We start from the raw sequence: 25,396 nt of genomic DNA on the forward strand, positions 1-25,396 counted from the left end.
GGGTATGTATTGTGATCTTAAAACAGTTTCTGACATTTACTGATGTTTTCTTGGTCACTCATTTTGATAAAAGCATTATCTATGATCTTTTCCAATATTTTCATTTATTTCCTTTTTTCAGATTACATGAGAGTCAAATTCCTTCAGCTTTATTTTTAATATGTTTTAAATTTGTTTTTCTGCTTTCCCTAATTTCATTTTTAAATGACATTAATAATTCCTTGTGTAGTATCCCATACAAAGTTAATAAAAATACAAATGTTAAGACATCAATGAAGATTATCCCATCTTATGTTGAAAATCTCTACCTCCTAAAATTGCCTTATGTTTGATTTGTTGTGTACATATTGTATCCAGAATATCAACTGGAATATCAACTGTTTGCTTTAGAGACTATACAAAGTTGGCACTTATGACATTTTTCAAATTGAATTATAGATCATTATGAGAGTGTCAGGAATTTCATCTTGCTTCTCTTTGTTGTCATTCTGGTTTTATCTACAAATAATTTGGGAATGCTATGGTTTAAGTGGATCTGAAGCCAAGTTTTCTGCCAAGTCCATCTTCTCTACTGTTTTTGGTATGATTTGCAAGACAGTACTACCATGTTTTTCAAGCATCTGTCTACTTAACATCTTGTAAAAGAACTTGTAGTCTAAACTAGTGTCCTTTAAATGCATGTCCTTTAGATTATGAACTCCTCCTTAGATAGTGAACTGCTTGAGGGCAGAAACCATTTTATTCTTCTTTGTATCCCCAGTTTCTGGTAATACCAGTACTTAATGAATTTGTTATTGACTTGGTCTTGGGTCCCCATTTGATGGGGAAATTATTTGCTAAGTGGAACAGCTTCTTTAGGTGGCACTGTAGTTAGAGTGCTGGACATAGAATCAGAAAAGATGCTTCTTCTTAAGTTCAAATGTGACAGTAGTTGTGTGATGCAGGGCAAGGCTTAACCCTGTTTGACCCCACATTCTCATCTATAAAATGAGCTGGAGAAGGAAATGGCAAATCACTCCAGTATCTTTGCCAAGAAAATCCCAAATTGGGTCACAAAGAAAAAGTAATAAATAACAATAAAATAGCAATAACATCTTATTATTCTATATATACTTAGGAATAAACTTCTCAGTTCTCAGAAATTGGGATGAGAGTCACTTTTCCTAATTTACTAACCCTTGGATATTTCTGGACACTTTGCTAAATTTTGGAATAAATATAAATGAAACATTTGCACTTATCTGATTTAGAAAAATCATTGTTTCTCTTATCAAAACAAGTGTTCTCTTCCATTTTATATCATGTTTTATAGCAAATGAAAATTTAAGATAATGAATGATAAATAAATATTGAAACATTGAATTATTTGAATGTATAGTTTGAATATACTGATATAATTGATAAAAATAAGCTAATGTGCTTATGTAATTGTCCTTTTCCTTTTATTCTCAGTCCCCTGCACATAGCTATTCAAGTTATGAGTCTGGGAAGAATGAGAGTGCAGACAGAGGTGCTGAGGACTTATCAATGAACAGAGGAGATGAGGATGAAGATGATCATGATGAGCAAGAAGATTCTGAGAAAGTTAATGAGACAGATGGAGTAGAAGCTGAGCGACTGAAAGCTTTTAATGTGAGTCTTGCCATACTGCTGTGTGGTCTAATTTTATCAATTTATTTTACATGTTGTTACTCGGTAAATGTGGATATTTTAGACGCATGTTTGTTTAATTTACAGAAGGATTTTTAAAGTACATGAAACACTCTTGGCCAACCAGACACCAAAATTGCTGTGTTTTGTTTAGAATTTTAAAGCCAAATGTCAGCTGAAAACTGGAATTGGGTTGTGTGAGTATGCATGTTTATCTAGTGGATGAAGGGGGCCACAGCTTGTTCCTCTGAAGAGTACAACCGTGATCAGCTATTTCTGTTGCTTTCCCAGCTTAACCTTATTATGCATGACAAAACAAGCAATTGCTAATTTTCAAAGATTAGTATTTTTTGAAGTACCAAAAATACTCAGTGAAGTATTAACTTGTAGCGGTTGTAGTTATTATTAATAAAAAACTGTTATGGGGTGCTCAGTTTTACAGCTTATTGTTGATTATTTCATAATTTCTATACACAAGTCTATTCTTTACTGTCTCTGTCTCTGTCTCTCTTTTTCTTTCTTTCTCTTTCTCTATTCAGCCCTTTAGAAAGCCCTTAAAGAGTGTTTGCTTAAAATTTCTAGCTCTCCATTGCAAAATTCTTCAGTGCATAAACCAGAAAATGGTATTTTCCTATCAGTAATCAAGACAGGAAGCTAGAAAGAGAAGAGAGCAGCCCTCCAAACCCTTCTCCTCTGTCTCCCTCTTGCCAACAGATGTTTGTCAGGCTGTTTGTAGATGAAAACTTGGACCGAATGGTCCCAATCTCTAAGCAGCCCAAAGAAAAGATCCAGGCTATCATTGACTCATGCAGGCGACAATTCCCTGAGTATCAAGAGCGTGCCAGGAAACGTATACGTACTTACCTCAAGTCCTGCAGGCGGATGAAAAGAAGTGGTTTTGAGATGGTGAGTTTTGACTTAAAACACAGCCCTAGATTCCATCAAAACCCCATATGTAAATCCATGACACTATTTTGTTTTCATCTTAGTGTCTTTTTTTTTTTTTTGTAATGTCAGGTCAGAGTTTTTTTTTCCCCTTTCATCTTTCCTGAATTTTTCCCTTTGTTCATTCAATGAGAAATGCCTTGTGAAAATATAAGTCACAGGTACTGTCTAATATCATTTCATAGAAAATGAGAATTTAAGTGAATAGAAACCAGTGGGAAAGAGCATCTCATTCATATTTTTTTTCCTTTCTGTCACTCTTAACCCAGATATGAAGTTCATCATCTTGAAATGATTCCAAATTTCTTTAGGACTTATCTTTCATGGCTTTTTTCTGAGCAGAATGGAAATGGGAAAAGTTAGACAGATCCATCTAAATAATACTCTTTCAATATAAATGGTTCACTAATAGCAGATCATGAAAATAAAAACAGGAAGACCAGAAGAATAAAGATTCTAGTGAAATTGGGGCTTTGTTATGTGCTAGTGCTTGGTGTGTTATGTGCTGTGTTTATGTGCTTGATATTCTGAGTTTTTACAGTTTTGGACCAAGAGAAAAATCAGTTTAGGCTGTCAATTGGATTTTGTTTGAGGATGGAGATTAGACAAAATTACTTTAGTAAACAGTGTTCTCTGTCTTCTAATTGTCCATTCCATCCCAGGAACCATATACATATAATATTGCATAAGAAATATGTGTCTTTTGGTATAATATATATATTGCATATAATATGACTACTTATATTATATATACATATATTACATTATAATATAAATTATATAATTTCTGAAATGGAACAGACAATTGAAATTTAAATGGGTTATATATTTATATATGTATACATATAAGCATACATTTATGTTAAGAATAAGATTCTTGCCTCTCTGTTGAGGTTTTTAAAATTTCAGAATATTCAGGTTATACACATGTACACATAAAATGAATTTTGTAAATTTTAAGAAAATTAATACTTTCTGAATTTTGGCATATGTAAAGTTTTTATTTATGTCTAGAATCTAGAAATATTAAGGTACACGATAATGCTAGTACATGTTATATGTAGTATATATAACTTCAGGTGAGTTTAATATTATAAAATTCAAATTAAAAATTAAAAATTCTTGATTAATCATTTGGAAAATCAAGCAATGTTAATTTAGAATTTTAATTTTGTAACATAAGCTCACCTGAAGTTATATCTTACAAAATTATCTCCTTTTTACTTGAAAAACAGCAACTTTTGGCATTGGTCCAATGTAGTTTTTGTTTTAATTTCAAGCATAAGTAAAATTTGAGATATTTGGCTATTTTTAAGCATCTTTGAATAGTTTTCAAAGGAAAATGGCATAGTAAAAGACCAGATATGGGAAAAAATAAGGAGTTATGTATAAAGAGAGAGAGAGAGATCTGGAATTCAGCAAAGCGTGAGATAAAGTTTGATATCCCACACTTACCAAAGTGAAAATTTGTCTGGATGACATACAGATGAATTTACAATAACATTGATTAGTAGATATCAGCATGGAAGGGGTCTGGCACTGTATCACGGGATCTATCTTTAGTTCTGTGCTGATAAGCACTCAGTGATTTGAATTAAAAGAAAAAGTTAAACATATCAAATTTATAAATGGCACAAAACTGGATAAAGTAGCTACTACAAGAGGCTGCAGAATCAGAATCTTAAAAAGATTACAGTAGTCTTGAATCTAACAGGTTTAAATTAGTTAGAAAAATTTTAAAGTCCTGCACTTAATTAAAAAAAAATCTGTACTAATGAAGGATACTATCAAATAGGTATAACTAGAGTAAGTGTGATGTAGTATATAAAGAGTTCATCTCAGATGTTAAGAAGACTTGGGTTGAAACCAAACAATTGATGCATATTGGCTTTTTTGACACTGAGAAAATCCTCAATTTCTTAGTTCCTCCAAGAAACTGCAGGATTATCATTTGCAGCAACATTGCAGGCAGGACCACTAGTGCTTTCACCAGGAATCCAGGAATTCCCACAGCTAATGAAATCACAGATTTGCCAGCTCTCCACATCCCACCAAAATAGCATTATCATGATTTCAAATTGATTTTAGCTGTACTGAACTATCACACACACACACACACACACACACACACACACACACACTGACACATTCTAATTACCACTCTTGTATTTATAAGTATAACATTTTAAAGTATAATATTATGTACTATAGAGTACTAGAATAAAATGTTAGACTATTTGATCTGAAAAACATGCTTTTAAATCCTGATTCAGAAACTTAGTAATTATATGTCCCTGGCAATTCCCTAGGATTTATCTACAAAGGCATTCCCTATCTTGGAAAAAATACCAGATATTTTATCTAGATTTTAAAAATCCAAAAGCTGAAATGTTTGCTTCTGAAATATTACATTCTCTATGTGAATCAGTAGTTAGAAGCTAAGACTGTTCAGAACTAGCTCTTCTTTACTCCTGATAGAATAAATTTCTAAAAGTGAAAGGACAGGGGAGTTCATGATCATGATTAAATAGTAATATTTTTAATAACAATAGCCTTCTTTACCTCCTATCTCAACTGTGCAAAATACTTTCTTCCCTTATTTTCAACCCCCCCCCAAATTATTCCTTGTGAATCCATGCACGTCCTTATTTTATCTCTGTATCTCCTCTAGCTTTTGACATAGTCATAGTCCATTGCAACTAGCTGGTACAAAATTAATTATTTTTGAGTGAACAAATGGGTGAATGAATGGTTGAATCTTTTTAAAATATATACATATATGTATATATAAATTTCCTTTTAAAGGAAAATTGCCCTAAAAAGTAGTAAATAAATATGTATAGTTATTATTTTTATGGAGGGCAAAATGGAGAGAAATATTAAAGACTTTTAATATTTTTTTGTTATTTTTGATACAAGAATGTCTATGGTTTATAGTGGTCTGCTTGGTTGATATACACACACATGCATACCCATATACTTACATACACACTTACACACACATACACACACAAACACACACACACATGCACAAATACTCACACAAAAACAACTCTATCCTCCACTTCTTCAGTCTAAGTCAATCTCTATTCTGCTTTCAGCCCAATGTACTTATGGGTCATGTAATTTACCTAAAATGTCACAGGTGTTTAGGCTAATTTTTTAATCAAAAAAAGTTACGAATAATCCAAGAAAAATTTGAAATATAAAATTACTTCAATTCTTAGAAAATTTACTTAACAGAATAAGATGTGAGCCTAGTATTGAATCTGCCACTAAAGAGCTATTGGCATAGAATAATCACTTTAGCCCTCTTTTAATTCTTTTAATTCCAATCACTGAGTGCTTATCAGCATATAACTAAAAAGAGATCCCATGATACAGTGCCAGACCCCTTCCATGCTGATATCTACTAATCAATGTTCTTATAAATCCATCTATATGTCATCCACTCACATTTTCACTTCGATAAGTGTGGAATATCAAACTTTATTGGTTTTCATCATCAAAAAAAAAAAATGGGAGAGTTGAATTGTGTGATCTCCAAGGGCCTCTTACAGCCTTGAAATTCTGTGTCTCAGCAGATAGCCCTCAAATCTATACCTCAGTTCTTGATCTCTTGCCTGTGCTTTCCATTACTTTATAAATTGAAATTATTGCCCTTTAGATCGACATTATAGTTGTTCCAGAACTTGAGCCTAGCCTATTTTTTCCAACCTCATATCTGAATTTTAAAAACTTTTCTTTCCTGGCATTTTGGTCTACTCATTGCCCATCAAGCATACTCATCTCCATATCTATGCTATTGCTGATAATGGTTTCCATTCCTGGAATGGTCTCTCTACATTTCTTTTCCCATTCATTGTGACCTATCTGAAAACATCTTGACAATTGTAGCCCATACTGATCTTTCTGTCCTTTTATTCTTCAAAACATATTATTTGGACCTGTAAATTGACTCTTAATTATAGGTTACCTCATAATATCTTTTGAATTGTTTGTACTATGACTGAACTTTTTTACTGTTATATACCTTTATATGTAACTTCTATATGTTGTTTCACTAATAGAACCTAAGAACAGTGTGATATGACCCTTGCATCTCTCAATAAATTTATTTGGCATGAATGAATGGATGGATGAATGGGTAGCATATAAATATATATAAATAAACACGAATAAATATTGAATTATTTTCATTGTCTCATTCTATTGTTTGCAGTCACTGACATATAAGTAAAGTACAAATTGAATAGAGAAATTGTTCCAGATATAGATGTATAGTTTTGTGGTGGTTTTTGCAAGCATCTTGATCATCCTAAATATAACTCTCCACAATTCACTATAAGTAAATTTACATTTGAGCTTTTGTTAACATATTAGAGATGTTATCTTGATTTTTATCTTCTTAGGCAATATTTGCTGAACTATATTTCATGGAATGTTAGTATTATATAATCTGTGAATGGTGTTCCCTGAAATAGTTGTGATTCTAACATGATTTTCCTCTAAATATTAAATATTAAATTACATATATTTCAAAAATAAACTGTGATGACTTTTCAGCAGGAAAATGGACTTCATTTCCTTTATTTTGCTTCAAAACATTCCCAATCTTCTTTGTCCAGAGGTATTCTTTATCCTTAGATTAAATGAAAAACCCTTTTAGAACTCCAATGATATAAAACTGCACCAAAATTATTCCATAGTCAAATTAGCTTGAGAAGAATAGATATAGAAGATTTTTTAAAGTCTTTTTTTCCCCTTCTGATTGGATTCCTCTAGAGAAGTATTTCTGTGGTTTCTTTCTCTGCACTTTGTATAAAAAATGTGAATGGTTATATTTTTCACTACTGCTTGGGATCATAGAGTTGTATAAAGAGGGTGCTTTGTAAAACAAAAAAGAATTTTATATATTAATATCTCATTTTTAGTTGTAAGACTAGATAACTAGTTTTTGCTTCTTATTTTTCTGTATCACACTGCAACTGAGGGTAAAATGTATCAATTAGAAATGTGAATATTTAACTAGATAGAATGTTATATGTTACTTTATATGTTGCTTCATTAATGTAATAAGCAACATATATGTACATATACATACACATATATGTTTATATTATATAGTCCACAGATAATAAACATTTACTAATTGTCATCACAATGTTAAGAAATGAACTGGGAAAAGAAAGAAAGACAAAAGGCAGCCCCTACTCTTCAGGAACTCTCAGTCTAATGGAAAACACACCATGAGAACATACAGGACAAATTGGAGAAATTTAATCAAGAAAACTCACTTATTTTTTTAATCTCTTTTGGTTTATTTATTTTATATTATTACAATAATCTTGTTGTGAGAGTAAACATAAGCCCCCTTCCCCCAAAAAAAGACAGAGAAACCTCAAGAATAATGAGAGAGAAAGAGAAAAAAGTGTACATCAGTCTGTGTTCAGATTCCAATGGGTCTGTCTTTGGGATGAATTGCCTTCTTTATCGTAAGTCCACCAGAGAAGTTGCTTCAATATTTTTCCCACAGTTACTATTGCTAGCTGTATTTCCCTCCACTCTATTTCTCCCCACTCTTATTTATGCTATTCTCTTTCTCTTCTTTCCCCTGTCCCTGCTCAGAAAAATACTGTATCTGAGTACCCTCTTCCACGATCTTCCCTCTCTTCTGTCACCTTCTCCCCCCTTCCCTCCCCCCTCATTCCCCCTTATCCCATCCCTTTCCTCTCATTTTTCTCTAGGGTAAGATGGATTTCTATACCCTTTTGAGTGTGTATGTTATTTCCTATCTGAGCCATTTCTGATGAAAATGAAGGCTCGCTCATTCCCCCCCTCACCTCCCCCCGCTTCCACTCCATTGCAAAAGCTTTTTCTTGACTCTTTTATGTGGAAATATCTTAGTCCCTTCTTACTCTCCTTTCCCTTTCTCCCAGTACTTTCCTTTAACATCCATTGACTCCATCTTTATACCATATTATATCATTTTATTCAACTCCCTCCTGTGCCTTGTCAATATATGCTCCTTCTAACTGCTTTTAAAAATGAGAAGCTTCATATGAATTATCAGTATCTTCTTCCCATGCAGGAATACAAACAGTTCAACATCATTAAGTTCCTCATAGTCCTCCTCATCCACCCCCTCTACAGTTCACCTGAGTCCTATACTTAGAGATCAAACTTTCTGTTCAACTCTGATCATGTCAGCAGAAAAGTTTTAAAGTCCTCTGTTTCATTGAAAGTCTACATTTTCCCCTGAAAGAGGATGCTCAGTTTTAATGGGTAGTTGATTCTAGATTGTAAACCAAGATCTTTTGCCTTCCAGAATATCATATTCCAAGTTCTACAAGCCCTTAATGTAGATGTTGCCAAATCCTGTGTAATCCTGACTACAAAGCCATGGTAGTTAAATTGTTTGTTTCTGGCAGCTTTTAGTATTTTCTCTTTGAATTAGGAGTTTGGGAATAATATTCCTGGGAGTTTTTCTTTTGAGTTTTCTTTCAGGAGGTGATATGTGAATTCCCTCAATTTCTATTTTGCCATCTGCTTCTAGAATCTCAGGGCAATTTTGCTGTATTATTTCTTGAAAAATGAAGTCTAGGTTCTTTTCCTGGTTGTGACTTTCAGGTAGACCAATAATTTTTAAATCATCTCTTATGGATCTGTTTTCAAGGTCAGTTGTTTTTCCAAGGAGATATTTCACATTTTCTTCTAATTTTTGGTTCTTTTGGTATTGCTTTATTGTTTCTTAATTTCTCACAATCAGCTGGCCAATTCTGCTTTTTTATAGGGTTTTTTTTTGCAAGGCAAATGAGGTTAAGTGGATTGCCCAAGGCCACACAGCTAGGTAATTATTAAGTGTCTGAGACCGGGTTTGAACCCAGGTACTCCTGACTCCAGAGCCATTGCTTTATCCACTGCGCCACCTAGCCACCCCCTAATTCTGCTTTTTAAGGACTTCTCCTCATTTGCCTTTTGCATTGCTTCTTCCATTTGGCCTAAACTGGTTTTTAATATGTTATTTTCTTCAATACTTTTTTTATATTTCTTTCCCCAAGCTGCTGCCTTGGCTTTCATGACTTATCTGCATAGTTCTCATTTCTCCTGCCAGTTTTTCCTCTACCTCCCTTAATTGTTTTTCAACGTCTTTTTTGAGCTCATCCATAGCTTGAGCCCATTTTCTATTGTTCTTGGAGGTTTTGAATGCAGAAGCTTTACTAATTATGAATTTTGATCCTCCATGGGACCAAAGTAGTTTTCTATGGTCAGATTCTTCTTTTTATGTTGTTTGCTCATTTTGCCAGCCTATGACTGATTTACTGCACTTTCAAGGCTTTGGAGAGTTTTGGGGACAACCCACAGGGAACTTAATTCCTCCAAGGTTTTATGAGTGTGGGCAACCAGCTAAGTCTTGCCCCATGAAGAGCAAAGAGAAATCTGTGGTCTCCCCAAACTCCCTTACCATCTGTTGCCTGGGAGCTCTGGACGTCCTGGATGACAATGCTGATCCCCACTGCAGGTTCTCACCTCGGGCTGCTCTGAGGCTGGTGCTCCACTCTGGTGCGACAGAGTTCTCTCACCACCCCTTCAAGCTGTCATGTGATCACTAGTGATCACTAGTTCAACAGGTCTGGAAACCCCCCCCCTGCCACTGACCCAGACAGCCCCAGGGACCCAGGTGGCCCACGGGCTGTTCCTTAAATGCTTGAGCTGGTTTGCTCTGGTCTAGTTGCGCTGCACCTGTGCTACACTGTGGCTGTGCCTCTTTCCAACCGCCAATCCCAGTGGAACAGACCTTTCCTGCAGAACTTCTAAGCTATCTTGGACTAGGAAATTGTATCACTCAGTCTTTCTGTGGGTTCTGCCCCTCTAACCTTTGACTGGAGTCATAATTTGATGACTTTTGGAGTTTGGGGGGAAGGAATTTCCAGGAATTCCTGCCTTCATGCCACCATCTTGGCTCCACCCCCAAACTCACTCTTCATAAGGAAGATCAGGAAGAACTTCTCACAGAAGATGGGATTTTAACTGGCACTAGGAAGAAGTCATGATAACCAGCAGAGATAAGGAGTGAGAATATTCCAAACATAGGAGCCAACTGATGAAAATGCCCCAAAACTAGAGAGATGAAATGCCTTGTTCCAAGAATGGCAAGGACACTAGTGTCACTGGATCACCAAGGATATGGAAGCCAAGTAAACTTTTTTGGTTGATTTTTGATGATTGTCATTTGTTCTTAAAGAAGACTATGACATCAGGGAAGTGATGGCATGACAAGCGTGTGAACTGGATTTGAGTGAAGGGGGTGTTGTGCTATCATTCACTTTCCCCTCCAGAGCCATCTGAGTCATATATGAATCAGAATGTCTAGAGATGGCCCTGGATGTGAGACAATCAGGGTTAAGTGACTTTTCCAAGGTCATAAAACTAGTCAAGTGTCTGAGGCTGGATTTGAACTCAGGTCCTCCTCACTCCAGGGCTGGTATTCAATCCTTTGTATCCTATAATACTGAAAAGATAGGGAAAATTGTGAAGGGACCTGAATACCAAACAGATGAATTTTTATCTGATCATAGAGATGATAAGAAGCCAATGGAGTTTATTGACTAGGAGTGAGGACATAATCAGATCTGTGCTTTAAGAAATTTAATTTGATATCTAATGGACTAAAATGAGGAAACACTTAAGGGAGGTAGAATCAACCAATTGACTATTGCTGGTGATACTTACTCCCTGTAGCTGTGAATTGATGAGGGGGGGTGTGGTCTTTGTTATTGTTGCTTATCCTTCATTCTGGAAGAGGACCATGACTCCAGGGAGGTGATGCCATGACAATTACAGGAATTGGATTTGAGAGATGGAGTGCTGTGCTAAGTCACCAGCCTCACTTTCTCTTCTAGTCATTTGGGTCCAGTGACCAGATATGAATCAGACCAACTGGAGATGGTCCTGGATGCAGTAAGAGACCTTGGTCCTTTTAAGCTAAAGTCTTTTTCAGATCTTAGTTTGTGATTAAAGGTTGTAAGAAAGGAGGCAAAGAATGGCCTCTTTTACCTATTTAAAGGAATTAGTGGAAAGGGAATATGCTTAGGGTTTCTAGTCAAAATTGAAATAATTGTTATTTAGATTTGGTGAAAGTATCACAGGAAAGAATTAGGCAAATAATAGAGATGTTATGAAGGCAAAATTAGCAAAACTTTGAATAAATTAAACATGGGGGATGAAAGAGAGTGAAGAGTTGAGGAGTTGATCCTGATTGGTTGGCTAGGAAGACGGTAGTGCCCACAATTATGAGGAAAGTTAGCTAAGTTTCTTAAAGCAGAATATTTTAGGGAGAAAAGATAGTGAGTTCAGTTTGGGCCATGTTGAGTTTAAGATGTCCCTGTGATATCCAGATTGAGATGCCTAATAGACAGTTGGAGATACAAATTTGGAAGTTTGGAAAGAAATCAAGGCTAGATAAAGTAGCTCTCCAAATCATCAGCATAGGATTGATCACTTAACCCATGAGAGCTAATGAGATTAACAAGTTAAATTATATAAAAGTAGAAGAGAAGAGCCCTCTGGGACACTCAATTAGCAGTGTCCATGTATATAAAGATCCAGAAAAGGAGACTGAGGACTGATCATACAGATATAAGGACCATAAGAGAATGGAATTAAAAAAATCATAACATGTTCTTTTATAGAGCATTTGTCTTGTAACCTAAAAGCATTACCCCCTGAAGAAATTTATTTAGTAGTTCAGTCTAATGTTCATGGCCCTAGCATTAAATAATATGTATGTTTATATGTATGTACACACATTTATAGCAAAAGAATTCTATATATTCCTATGTCATTGATATTCTTTTTTGAAACATGGGCTTTTTGTGTAAGTAAGCATTTATACTTGAGTGTTTAGTTTCACAGATCAAGTAGAACTCACCTGCTGGAAAAGACACATGAGCATGTATTTCCATACATTTTTACTCCTATGCTGATTCCATACTAAAGTCACTTGTTATTTTTCAACTTTGATAAAGAAGGAACATTATATATTGAATTACACAAACACACACACACACACACACACACACACAGAGAGAGAGAGAGAAAGAGAGAGAGAGAAAATTAAATACTCCTTTTTCATATCATAATTAAGTTTTTATTATGAACTCTGTGAATGTAATTACTAACAGTGTATAAAATGGTGTGTTGAATTCTGAAAGCAATGCCACAAGAAAATACTAACAATTTTTTGAATGTACAGATTAATTTACTTGAACATAAAATTCAGGAAGTTTTTTTTTCTTCACACATTTAATCCGATGTCATTCAATTTAAAGATCTGGATGTCTTGCATCTTTTTTTTCTGGAGCCAAAACAAACCTTCAAAGAAATGGCAGAAGTAGAATGAAATCCAAAACCCCCCTGTAGAGCCAATTACTAAATAAAAATATTTATCTAAGCAGTCATTTAATGGATGCTTGACTAAGTATGTTCTTAAATTCTAATGAAGACAAATAAAGAGTCATCTGGAGCATTTTTATTTCAAATATATAATATATATTTATATACACATATGCTTTACTTTTGGTCGTTAGATAATCTATCCTGTGGATTCACAACCACCTAAATAAATTGTCTAGAGGGATCTTATTTAAATGAAGTTAGTTTAGTACAACCAATTGCTAGTTTCAGTTTGTCTGTAAATTGAGAAAAGCCACAGAGGTACCTGCCATTTACTTTCCAGAGATATTTTTAATGTTCTTTTAACATGAAAATAGCACAAGTGAAGAGGAACATACCTTCAAACTTTACATAAGATAAAGCAAGTTTCCAAAGTTCTAATTATATCCAGTTACTTTAGCATTATAAATCACAGCAGAAAACTGCATTTCTTCAAGCTAGTTTTTCTTTATAAGTGACTACTTAGCTAAGGTGTATATTGTTATCATCTGAATATCATGGACTTTAATTAGGGGAGGGGTGTCTGTGGAAAGATCTATTTCAAGATATAGATCTATCTAAGCATATATCTCCTATTCATTAGGGATGTGATGCCATGACATGGACTCAAATTGTATTTGAGTAAGGGGATGCTGTGCTAAGTCACCAGTCTCACTTTCTCCTCTGGAATCATCTGGGTCCAGGGACCAGATATGAATCAGGATGACTGGAGATAGCTCTGGATGTGAGGCAATCAGGGTTAAGTGATTTCCCCAAGGTCACACACATAGTATGTTAGACTTAGGGTCATTATTCTACCCACTTTCTCCATACAGAGACATGCATGGGTCTGCCTACTTCAGACATACACTGTGCTTTGGAGACAATTAGGTGATGCAGTGACAGGACAGGGTTTGGAGTCAGAGTTCGAATCCAGCCTCAGATACTGGTTGCTTTATCCTGGGCAAATTACTTCACCTCTGCTTACCTCAGTAGCAGCTATAAAATGGAAATGATAAGAGCACCTACCTCCCAGGGTCATTGTGAGAATCAAATGAGATAATAATTGTAAAATGCTTGCCTCACTGCCTGCTTATTATTGTTGTTGTTATTCTTTATTATTTTAGTAATAATTTAAATTATTATTGTTAGTTCTCTTCCCACTCAACCTAAGAATAAGGTTAAATTAATGATGAAAATTAATTTCTTAATTTGTTTTCCAGGATTATGTAAACTCCTTGAGGGAGTTTACTAGCAATGTAGTTGGCTTGATGTAGAGTCAACTGTATCTTTATGAATGATATTTAAATACACAACTTCTAAGTCAAAAGGAAGGCTTAGAGAGAAAGTATGTGTGGGTCAAAATTAACCTTTCCTCATTTCTGGATGGAGCAATGGGAAGAGGATTATGCGAGGGGTTCAGGGGTAGTATAAAGAATGGCCTATTGGCAGTGCATCAGTGCAATCTTCAATGTATAAAACAGGACATCTTAAGATTTATAGTGGGGTTTGTGGATAGTTATATAAATAGAAAGACTTTTGCCTTTAAATAATGAGAAAGAATATTTAATACATATAATATAATGAATGCTCAATTGTCTATAATAATATAAGAAGGGAGAAAAAAGCCATAAAGAAAATTCTTAAAGTCAATTTCAGTCAACATCTTCAACCTTCCCCTCCATCAAAACTATTAACAACTATCAAAATGGAACAATAATTTGTATTTCACCTACTTTCCTGTTCATCATAATCAGTTGAACTGTCATGATTGGTAGTCACTGCATTGTAAAATCTGTATTTTTATCATGACATACAAAGCCCTCTTGCCCTATTACATATATATATATATATATATATATATATATATATATTTTATAATCTTCTCCACAATCATTTTTCTAATCAATGATAATCCTAAAATGACCTTGAATGAAATTGTTTCTTCAATAAAAATATCTAAAAGAATATTTTAACTAATTTTTCAAAACATTGGAGACTTCATTTATTATCAATAAATATTCTTTCTGTAAACATTTATTAACCTTCTACAATGCATAACTCTGCTGATTGGTGAGGATATGAAGATTAAAAATGACATAGTTTTTGTCTTCCAAAGAACTTACAGTCTAACTAAGCCCTCATACCCTGAAACCCTAGTACACTGAATTGTACTTGGGTTTATTCATTTTGCCTCTAGGAGTAATTGTGGTTGGTTATTTAAAAGCAAGCTTGCTCTAGGAGTTACTAATGTGGATAATTAAAGCAACCATTATCTTGGAGGGTAAGGAGAGAGATTTAAGGAAATTCATTTTACTAATTTACTGACCATTGGTGCTTTTTAGCCATTTCATAGATTCATAGTGAAATATATAATATCCCATACATTATTCTTATTCATTCATTTTACAAGTTATAGTAATTGCTAGTTTAAATATATGTTTGTACCTTCACTGTTGATGTTGTTTTAAATTAGCATTTGCTTTAATATTGGTTTTGTGATAATAGAATGCTGGATTTGTGAAATTCAAATGTATTTGGTAATTTTTAAAAAAAATCATTGAATTTAATAATGTCCAAGAATGGTCTATCAGGTCATGAATCTACCACTAACTATATACAATTTTTTTAAATGAAGCTGTTACTGAGTGCTCAAGAGCTTTAAATGATTTTTCAGAAGTACATGATTTTTCAACTGTGAGTTAGTCATGTTTCACATAGCCTATTTCCTTGAACTTTGAAATTCATATTGTCAATGGTCTTCATTACAATTACCATTGTATTTTTTTTAAAAGATTTTTATTAAAATGCCTTGATTTCACATTGCAGACATTTATAGATCACTCCCTGCTAGAGCATGATCCTTGGAATTATATAAAGCTACCAAGAGAATGATCTAATCTGAAAATGCATGCAGGATTCCATATCTGTAGAAACCACCCATTCACATAATTTCACTTGTTTTTCATTGTCTTTTTTTAATCAGCAAAGTCTATTTCCTGACCCTCCTATTTCTTTCATTTTAAAATAAACAAAATAAATCAAAATAAATTCCTTATAATTATGTGTTGACACATAAGTGCTAGATAAATGTTTATTAACTGACTGATAAATAGGTGCAGTGAAGCAAAACAAATGCTCTCCTTTGCTATATACTAGTGTGAATGTATATATGTATATGTGTGCATACATGTGTATATACATGCATGTACATGCATATTTATATACACATGTGTGTATGTCTGTTGTGTGTGTGTATATATGATATGGATATTTGTGTATGTATTGAACTCTTGTTTCATCATCCGTCTTTTGAAATAATTGTTTGTCATTGTATAGTTCTTAGAGTTTTGAAAATTAATTGCAGTTGTTATAAACATTTTTATTCATCTTGCTTGTTTCATTTTTTGTCTGACTATCAAAAGTTTTATTGAATGGTTCATTTATATAACATTGATGTGGTATAAATTGATCTTCTTGTTCTGCTCATTTCATTCTTTATCAGGTTATAAAACATTTATAAAACTGCTCATTTTTATGTAACATTGATGTTGTGGTATAAATTGTCCCCCTGGTTCTGCTCACTTTTTTCTGTATCAGTTCTTAATAATCTATGTCCCTTTGAAATCATCTATTTTCCTCATTTCTTACAACAGTACCACAGCATTCAATCACACATTCATTTACCACAACTTGTTCAACCATTCCTCAATTGATGAGTACATCCCTTTAATTTCTAGTTTTTTGTTAACACAAAAGAGCTGCTACAACTGATTTTGTACATTTAGGTTATTTTTCCATTTTTTTTATCTTGTAGAGTTAAAGGGCTAGCGATATCAGAGCTGTGTCAAAAGACATGTACTGTTTTATTAACTTTGTGTGTGTGTGTATGTGTGTGTAAGTGTATGTAATTCTAAACTGCTGACATTAGTTGTCTAGCTACTTCCAATCCTTCTAATAGGCATAAAGAAATTATATAATAAATTTTGGTACCTTTGTATGACCCTTTCAGTTCTAGACCTTGGAGCCAGGACTCACCATCAGATATTTAGATAGGAACTGCCTCTTTACATGCTTGATAAGTCATTGGTAAATGAAGGCATTGTTATATATTAATCCTTCAAAATAGAGAATCTTTTATTATGACTAAGGAAATTTCTCAATATACTATTATAATCTGTGTCTTATGAATAAACTTTGTCTCTTTAATCCTTTACATAAATTAATGCTTTATAGATGATTACTACTTCTGAGGAGAGACTATTCAGATATATAGTGCTGCAATAAAGAATGGTATCTGGAGGTTTCTACCAGACTGGAAGTTTAGGAAAATTCATCATCAGCAAGATGAGCACTTGCTTCTGATACTAACTAACCTGTATTATCTTGGACAACCCATTTAACTTCCACTTAACCTTTGTATTATTATTATTATTATTATTATTATTATTATTATTATTATTATTATTTATAAAATAAGAGGTTGGGCCAGATGGCTTGTGAGGTCCTCTGTTTGAGAGCAAGGGGAGCCTAGAATAATTCTAGGGCTCTGACATCTATTTAGGGCTCAGTGGTTGCAATTTTAAAAGATTAAAAGAGTCTACAAGCATGTTTAGATTTAAAAAATTAATGGAGAAACTATTAATAATGTACATTAAAAGTTGTTGTATGTACATTTTTTTAAGAACTAATTGCTAAATATTACCACCATATTCTTACTACTAGTACACCAAAATGATGCAGGAGTCAGGAAGAAAGGTAGGACCTTCTTGAATATTTGTCTGGGGTGGAGGGAAGTTGTTTGTTTTGTTATTCAAGAAAAGTTTAGGTCAGGGCTTATTAACCTTTCTAGTGTAATTGACTCCTTTGGCAGTAGGTGAAGCCTTTGAGCCCATTTAATACCTTTTCTGAGAATAATGTTTCTAAATGTAATAAATAAAATACATAGGATTACCAATGAAAAAATTTTATTGAAATATAGTTGTCAAAAAACTTTTTAATGATTTCACAGAAGAAGGTTAAGAAACCTTGTTTTACAGGTTTTTTTTTTTAATTTGACCTATGGAATATTATATATGGAAATTCACATCTGTCACCTTCCAGTAACAGCTACAACCCCAATCTTCAATTAAAACAGACTTTAACAAAAAAGCTACCAGGTTCACTGGGACAGCTTAGCCATATGCATAATGACACAATCACCATTGATTCAAATATAGGTAATTAACAAGATAAGAGCAGGGCTGAGGAAAGATGCCCCCAGAAGCAAGCCGAGAATGACAGCTAATTATGACCAGTTAATTAGTGAGCAGTGAGTAGTTAATTCTATTTACCAAATGGGGGGGGGGATAGGTAACCCGCCTTTCCAATATCAGCCTTGTGATATTCAAATGATATTTCACTTCATCAGTTCATTTTTTTTTTTTATTTTAGGGTTTTATTCAGTTTATTCTCAAATGAACTAGAGGACCCACTCTCCTTGAAAGGACATGTTTTTCCAGGGTTTTTGCCAAAATGCTCTTCATTTGTTTTAAAATGTTCTCTTTATCTTGTCATTCCCTAAAATCTTTTGTTCTTTGGTCACTTTTTTGGCATAAGCAGACCCTGGGCCTGAGCAGCAGCATTCCTTTGCCAGTCAAGAGCTGCAGCACTTGGTCCAGAGTAGGCATTGATTTATTATGCTAATTACCTGTCAGGAACGCTCAGAAACAGTGACATTCCAATGAACTCACAATTGTCCATGGGAATAAAAAAAAAGACTAAGGGAGAGTAAAGACAAAGGAAACACACAAATCCCATTTCTGACAATAATTTAAACCTCCTCCATCAAACCCATTATAATGAGAAACATTTATTAATTTCTTCCAAAATTATACCATCTTGATTTGATTGCCATAGAGAAATGAAATGGACCAAAGAAGGGAAACAAATCTATGACTAGTAACAAAAGACTTGGCTAATCAAAACTGTATAATCAGCTCCATAATAATTAATAATTTGGAGCCGGGGGAGGGAATAATTGGCATTTAATGCTATCTTTGAATACAAAACTGTGACCTCAAGGGACTGTCCAAAAGTGGAATCTTAGAAGTGCTATTCATTATAGCAATCCATTATCAACCCTGAAGACTCTCTTACTTAGCCAATTTTTATTTAAAAAATTCTCTTGATTTTTTTCTAAATACAACCTCAATAATTTACAATCTACAAAGTATAAGTCTTATTTCTATTATTATTTGAAACCCATGGAAAAGTTGCAATATATGATGGCTCCTGATTATATCTCCAGGTTAGGTAAGCTAAGTTCTAAGCCTTAATTCAAGGTCAAAAACTTCAGTAGTCATTTAACTCAAGGGCTTAGGAACAGCACTGGGCTAGCCTTCTGATTAAGTAACAACTGGCTGAGGTTTTTGTGAGTACTCTTTTTTGGTTGTTTTTAAATAAGCAAATTAATATGATAAACACTTATTGCACAGCAGTTTTTTACCTACTTAATAAAAAACCTGCTTTCAAGGATTTAAACATTTGCAAATGGATTCTTCTAATTACTAATTATTGTATATCCATAAAAATCAGGTTATGGCAAGGATTCTATTTATAATTTTAAAAATTCTAATAAATATATGTATACTTGAAAGTGATAAAATTATGTTCTTAAAAATTAATTCTTCTTTTTCTTTTTATGTAAAGCAATGGGGTTAAGTGACTAGCCCAAGGTCATGCAGCTAGGTAATTATTGCCAGATTTGAACTGGGGTTGTTCTGTCTCCAGGGCTGGTGCTCTATCCACCTAGTCCCTTAAAAGTTATTTTATAAGCCATATTTCAGAAATTTGGAATGATCTTCTTTGTTCCAATTATGTAAATTAGTCTTACTATGTTATTTTACATTCAAATATTATAATTATATCATTGTTTTACCTGTGATTTCATGAGTAGATCTTGGCAGCTGTTTTATAAGGACAGAATATCTTCTGTCCTCATATGAATCCTGTTTGCTATGCAATTATTTAACCTTTATATAATAATTGATATCTTAAAGTTAATTAATCAAAAAGAAATTCTAAGGGGGGGCAGCTAGGTGGCACAGTGGATAAAGTACTGGCCCTGGAGTCAGGAGTACTTGGGTTCAAATCCCATTTCAGACACTTAATAATAATTACCTAGCTGTGTGGCCTTGGGCAAGCCACTTAACCCCATTTGCCTTGCAAAAAGGAAAGAGAAAGAAAGAAAGAAAGAAAGAAAGAAAGAAAGAAAGAAAGAAAGAAAGAAAGAAAGAAAGAAAGAAAGAAAGAAAGAAAGAGAAAGAAAGAAAAAGATTCTAAGGGACAGGTTTTTATTGGGGAATTAGGGAGATCTAATGAAAAGAACACTTGCTTGAGAATCAGGAGACTTGAGTTCAAGTGATATGATATGGCTAAAGTGCCCTACAACTCTAACATTTGTGATTAGACAGTAAACTGAGAGCTGCATGATATTAAGGAATAATGTTTATATTTTTAAACCATAAAATCATATATGACCTATTCAACCCTCAATCTCCTTAGGTGTCATCATCTATTCTCCCACCCCTTCTCTATATGAACTTCTTTTTAAATCCTTCATATGTAAATATTGTAAAATAGAAGATTTGTTAAATAGGAGATTTCCTCAATATTTTTTCAACTTTCAACTTCAAGAAGTTTTTCCTATAACCTCAGTTATTTGATATGTGGGGGGGGGTTTGTTTTGGGGTGGTATTTTGCAAATTAAAGACACTCACAAATAAATATATAAATGCATAAAATACCCTAAGCATTTTTGTTACATGTTTTCATTCCTCTGTACTACAGACTGTATCTTTTCCTTAAGGGGTGTTTATTTTTGTTAATTAACCTCTTTCTACTAGTTTAACAGCCCCATCTTTTAAACAAATGCTAATAAGGAGACAGAAGGAAAGAAATTAGAGGTAATGAGTGAAATTTTCCTTTCCCTTAGTTTTTAGAGAATTAAGATTTGAAAAAGAGACACTTTTAACCTCATACCTGGAACTTAAAGAGGGATCTAACAGTTTAAATTTCTAAGGCTTCACACAATTTTTCTGTGATAAAGACCTCTGGCAATCTGGTGAGCACCTTCTATGAGTACTATGAGTACCTTCTCAGGTTACATAATTAAATACCTGGGATTACAAAGAAAAGCCATTTTATTGAAATATAGCTATGAATTTTTTTTTCAAAAAACAAGCTCACATACTGCAGGTCAAAAATCCTTATTCTAAATATTGGTATAATAGCATGTTTCTCTAAAAAACAAACAAACCCAACATTGCTTCCATAGCCAAGACAGTGTAAGCAAAGGCATAGGGATCAATCAGGAAGCCATTTCTGATCCTTTGGTTGTCCATGCACTCTCTTTTGAAACTGTTAGAGTTACACTTAACTATTGACATTTTGTCTCTCATTAGATTATAAATTCTTTAATGGCAGGGACTGTTTCTCATTTTGTCTTTGTATGTCCAGGTCCTAGTAGAGTGCCTCTCACTTAGCAGATGCTTAATAAATGTTTGTTGAATTGGATTTAGGACTTGGGTGAGAGGGAAGGGAATGATGACCCTCTCTTTTTTCCTCTGAAAGCCAAAGGTCAGGAAGTACCTATTTGATTTATAGTCTGACAGTAATATTGCCCATATTTTAAGGAAACTTATATTCTGCTTCTCTTCTGGTTAAAAAAGAAGAATGAGGGGCAGCTAGGTGGTGCAGTGGATAGAGCACTGGCCGTGGAGTCAGGAGTACCTGAGTTTAAATCCAGACTCAGGCATTTAATAATTACCTAGTTGTGTGGCCTTGGGCAAGCCACTTAACCCCATTGCCTTGCAAAAACCTAAAAACAAAAAGAAATTAAAACCTTTCAAAAGAGCCAGCATGTACAATACAGTGTAATTTGTTTCTCCACAGTGCTTGATAAATATATCATAGGCACTTAATAAATGCCTACTGACTTAATTAGAACAGTTTAGTTTAAGTGGGTTACCTCTCTCTGATTGTGCCATAACATTCTAGCCCCCAGTCTTCTGTATTATTTTCCCTGCCCCATTCTGTAGTCTACTACTTTTGATTTTCTTGCAAAAATAACATCCAAAATATCTATACAGATGCATTGATATTAGTTGTCTAAGTTAAATATGATCATCATTTGAGAGATCTTATAGGGTTAGTAGATAATTAGGTATTATCATGCTGCAGTGAATGAAGGAAGGCTGTCCTCTTTATGAAAACAGTTAACAACTCTGCTGACTGAGTCATAATTATTACGTCAAAACACTTTTTTTTCACGAGTATGGGAAGTATGCTTAACCATCTTTCAAAAAACTAGTGTCCAAACCTAACTTTTGCAGAAATTGAAATGATTACATAAATTTTACAATGAGATATGTCTTTAATATTTCTTTGGAAAGAATTAAAAGAGTTAAAAAAAACTAAATGTCAGTTGAGAAAATGCTAGATCTTCATTAGGGGAAAAAACTGTTCTATCAGTTGTAGCTTTTAATAACTCACACACATTGTTGACTAAAGCTTAATGAAAAGAAAACTGAAAAAGACATATCAAGTACATTAATTTTCTTAAACAGTCTTTGTATTTAGAATAGTGTTCAGTTCCAACTTATTTTTCATGCTATTTTGGTTCTATCTCTGTGTATCTTAATTAAGAAAATTAATGTGGATAGTTATTACATCCTGCATCTTTCAGCAAGAGGATTTTGGTGTAATTCCTGAGAAAATAATGAAAAGAATCTGTTCTCTGGTCTTCACAAATTGATATGGAGAGTTGCATTGCATTTATAAGTCATTTAAGTGGCAGTTCAGTCAATGATTCATTCCTTTCTGTGTGGGTCATAAGGAAATTACATTTCACTCACGTAAATTTTATTAAATTTCATAATATAAATTCATATTTTAAAAATATACACATATTACACAAGAATAGTCATCTATTAGTATGTCCAAATAGGTATAAATTCATTTTTAAACATCAATTTCTATCACATCAATCATGCTGCAACAAAGACTGTAAATATTCATAAAATTTCATATCAAGAATGTTCTGAGTTGGTCTGACAGTCTGTTATGTTTTCAGTGATATTTGAGTCTCATCACTTATGTTTTTATAAGTTTAAAAACATTGTCATCTGCTAGAAAGGAATTAAAAAAATGAATTTCTAGTTTTAGTAGAAGTATTCAGATAGCAAGGTTACTGCTGTGATGCTTCAAGTGTGACACTGCCTACAGAAAATGCAGCCTAATGAGCCAAACTCAATACTCCGGACAATGGCGCTGTAGGGGAAATGATGGATCTGTGTATGCACTGCAGCTTTAACCTCTAACTAGTTTTCATTTTTCATCTTTACAATTTCCATTTCCTCCTTGTGTTCAAATAAATTAAGTTACAATGAATGGATCCTCCTGCACATGTGATTTTTCTATGAGTTCCTCTAAGGAAATCATTGGTTTATTAATGAGCCTATTATTAATGTTTATTTCTTCTTTATTTTTTCTCTCTCTCTCTCTTTTTTTAGTCTCGACCTATTCCTTCTCACCTTACTTCAGCAGTTGCAGAGAGTATCTTGGCTTCAGCCTGTGAGAGTGAGAGTAGAAATGCTGCAAAGAGGATGCGTCTGGACAGACAGCAGGTACCTAGGTGTTTGGGGATCTACCATTTTCCTAAGTTTAATACACAAGAGTAAAAAGTCTTTTGTTTAATATAGAAGAATAAATCATTTGGAATCTAATTCATAGAAAACAACTCACAATGACGTTTTAAAAAACAGGAAAATGTTTTCTATCTCAACTAAGCAGAGATTTCAGAAGATTAAATAGTACCTATGGTCAAAAGTAAAGAAAGAACAATATAAAAAACTGAATATTTTCTGTCTTTTTTTTTACTATTTACTATTACAAAACTTGATTCTTTAAGCAAAACTGTACATGTCCTGATATATATTGGTAGTACAGAGCTGGGTAACTTTAAGCCCCTGGTTTTATTTCATCTGCAGGAAGGAATAAGCAGCAAAAGTTAGGATTATTCACCTATGCCTATAGTTGTAAAAATATAGTACACACCACAAAAGTGTTTACTGGCATTAAAATAAAGAAAATAGAAAAATAAGATTAGTCTAAAAAAGATAATTTCTCTGTATACATATTCCTCAATATTTTCCTTTCTTTCTGTGGGTTTACAAAGTTGTACTTTTGTAGTCTCTAACCATCTCCATTTGTGTGTATTTGTATGAGTACCTGTATGTTTATTAAACTAGTTTTCTTGCAGTTTCCCTTATCTGTGCCTCTCTATTTTCATTTTTCTATATCTTCCTCCTTCTCAATTCCTCTTAAGTTGAGATAATATAGAATGAAAGTATATTTTAATTATCCAATAGAATTTAATATTCCCTACCCTTAAATAAAAGACATATCAACAGAAAATTTGATACTGCTCTCAAAAAGAAACAAATTAAATTGATTTATAATGATGTGACCCCAATTGTTTCTCCCTGCTGCCCATGTCTAAATAAACGTTAATAGAAAAATGTGTTTCTCACCCCTACCAAAGGAAATGTCTTGAAAGTGGGTTAAAGTCTCTAATTCATGCTCACCAGATACAATTCTGTGTGCTACCTCAGCCAAAGATCTTAGCTGAACAGCACACATATAGCCTTAGTCTCAGGACTGAAAGAGTGGATGAATAACAATTTATACTTTGACTGTTTCTGTCATATGTCTTTAGCATTTATTTATTGTTGTTATTTAGTCCTTTCAGTCAAGTCTGACTCTTTGTGACCCCATTTGGGTTTTCTTGGCAAGGATATTGAGAATGGTTTGCCATTTCCTTCTTTCAGTTCATTTTACAGATGGGGGAAATGGAGGCAAACAGGGCTAAGTGACTTGCCCTGGGTCAGCCAATTATTTAGTGTCTGAGGCCAGATTTGACCTCACAAAGAGAAGTCTTCCTAATTGACAACCCTAAAATTAAAATAAAAATTTTAATATTGTCTTGCAATATTTTTTAAATTAATCTCCCTAGGCACAAACTTTCTTTTAACAAAACCAGTCTAGCAGGATAGGGGTTAATGGAAAATTTTGGGCTCATCACAGTTAGATTTGTGATGCTTCTGGTACTTTTGGGAAGAGGAATTAAGTGCTGTCACAGCTGCAGGACTCTTAAAGAAGAAGCCAGAGTCTCTTCAAGAGCTACCATTATGGTCACATGAGCCTCTGGCTCAGCAGTGGGGAGCAATGCATCCCTCCCTTCTCCCAAGCCATATTCTATAGCATCTCTATAACTGGATGGGGCCATCCTTGAGAGATATGAGAGCTATGTTCCCTTGGAGATAAA

General features: G+C 33.7%; 1 protein-coding gene across 3 annotated transcripts in view; it reads left to right on the forward strand.

The window, feature by feature from the left end:
- Positions 1–25,396, forward strand: part of NOL4 (nucleolar protein 4) — a 507,107-nt gene that overhangs the window by 410,940 nt on the left and 70,771 nt on the right. For 2 of the 3 annotated variants that reach the window (XM_074201260.1, XM_074201262.1), the window contains 3 exons: positions 1,453–1,632; positions 2,365–2,556; positions 23,583–23,696. In XM_074201260.1, the coding sequence (XP_074057361.1) occupies positions 1,453–1,632; positions 2,365–2,556; positions 23,583–23,696 (486 nt within the window). The remainder of the gene's footprint in view (positions 1–1,452; positions 1,633–2,364; positions 2,557–23,582; positions 23,697–25,396) is intronic. The other variant, XM_074201261.1, reaches the window with a different exon arrangement.

This window comes from Macrotis lagotis, chromosome X, assembly GCF_037893015.1.
Source record: "Macrotis lagotis isolate mMagLag1 chromosome X, bilby.v1.9.chrom.fasta, whole genome shotgun sequence".
NCBI lineage: Eukaryota > Metazoa > Chordata > Mammalia > Peramelemorphia > Peramelidae > Macrotis > Macrotis lagotis.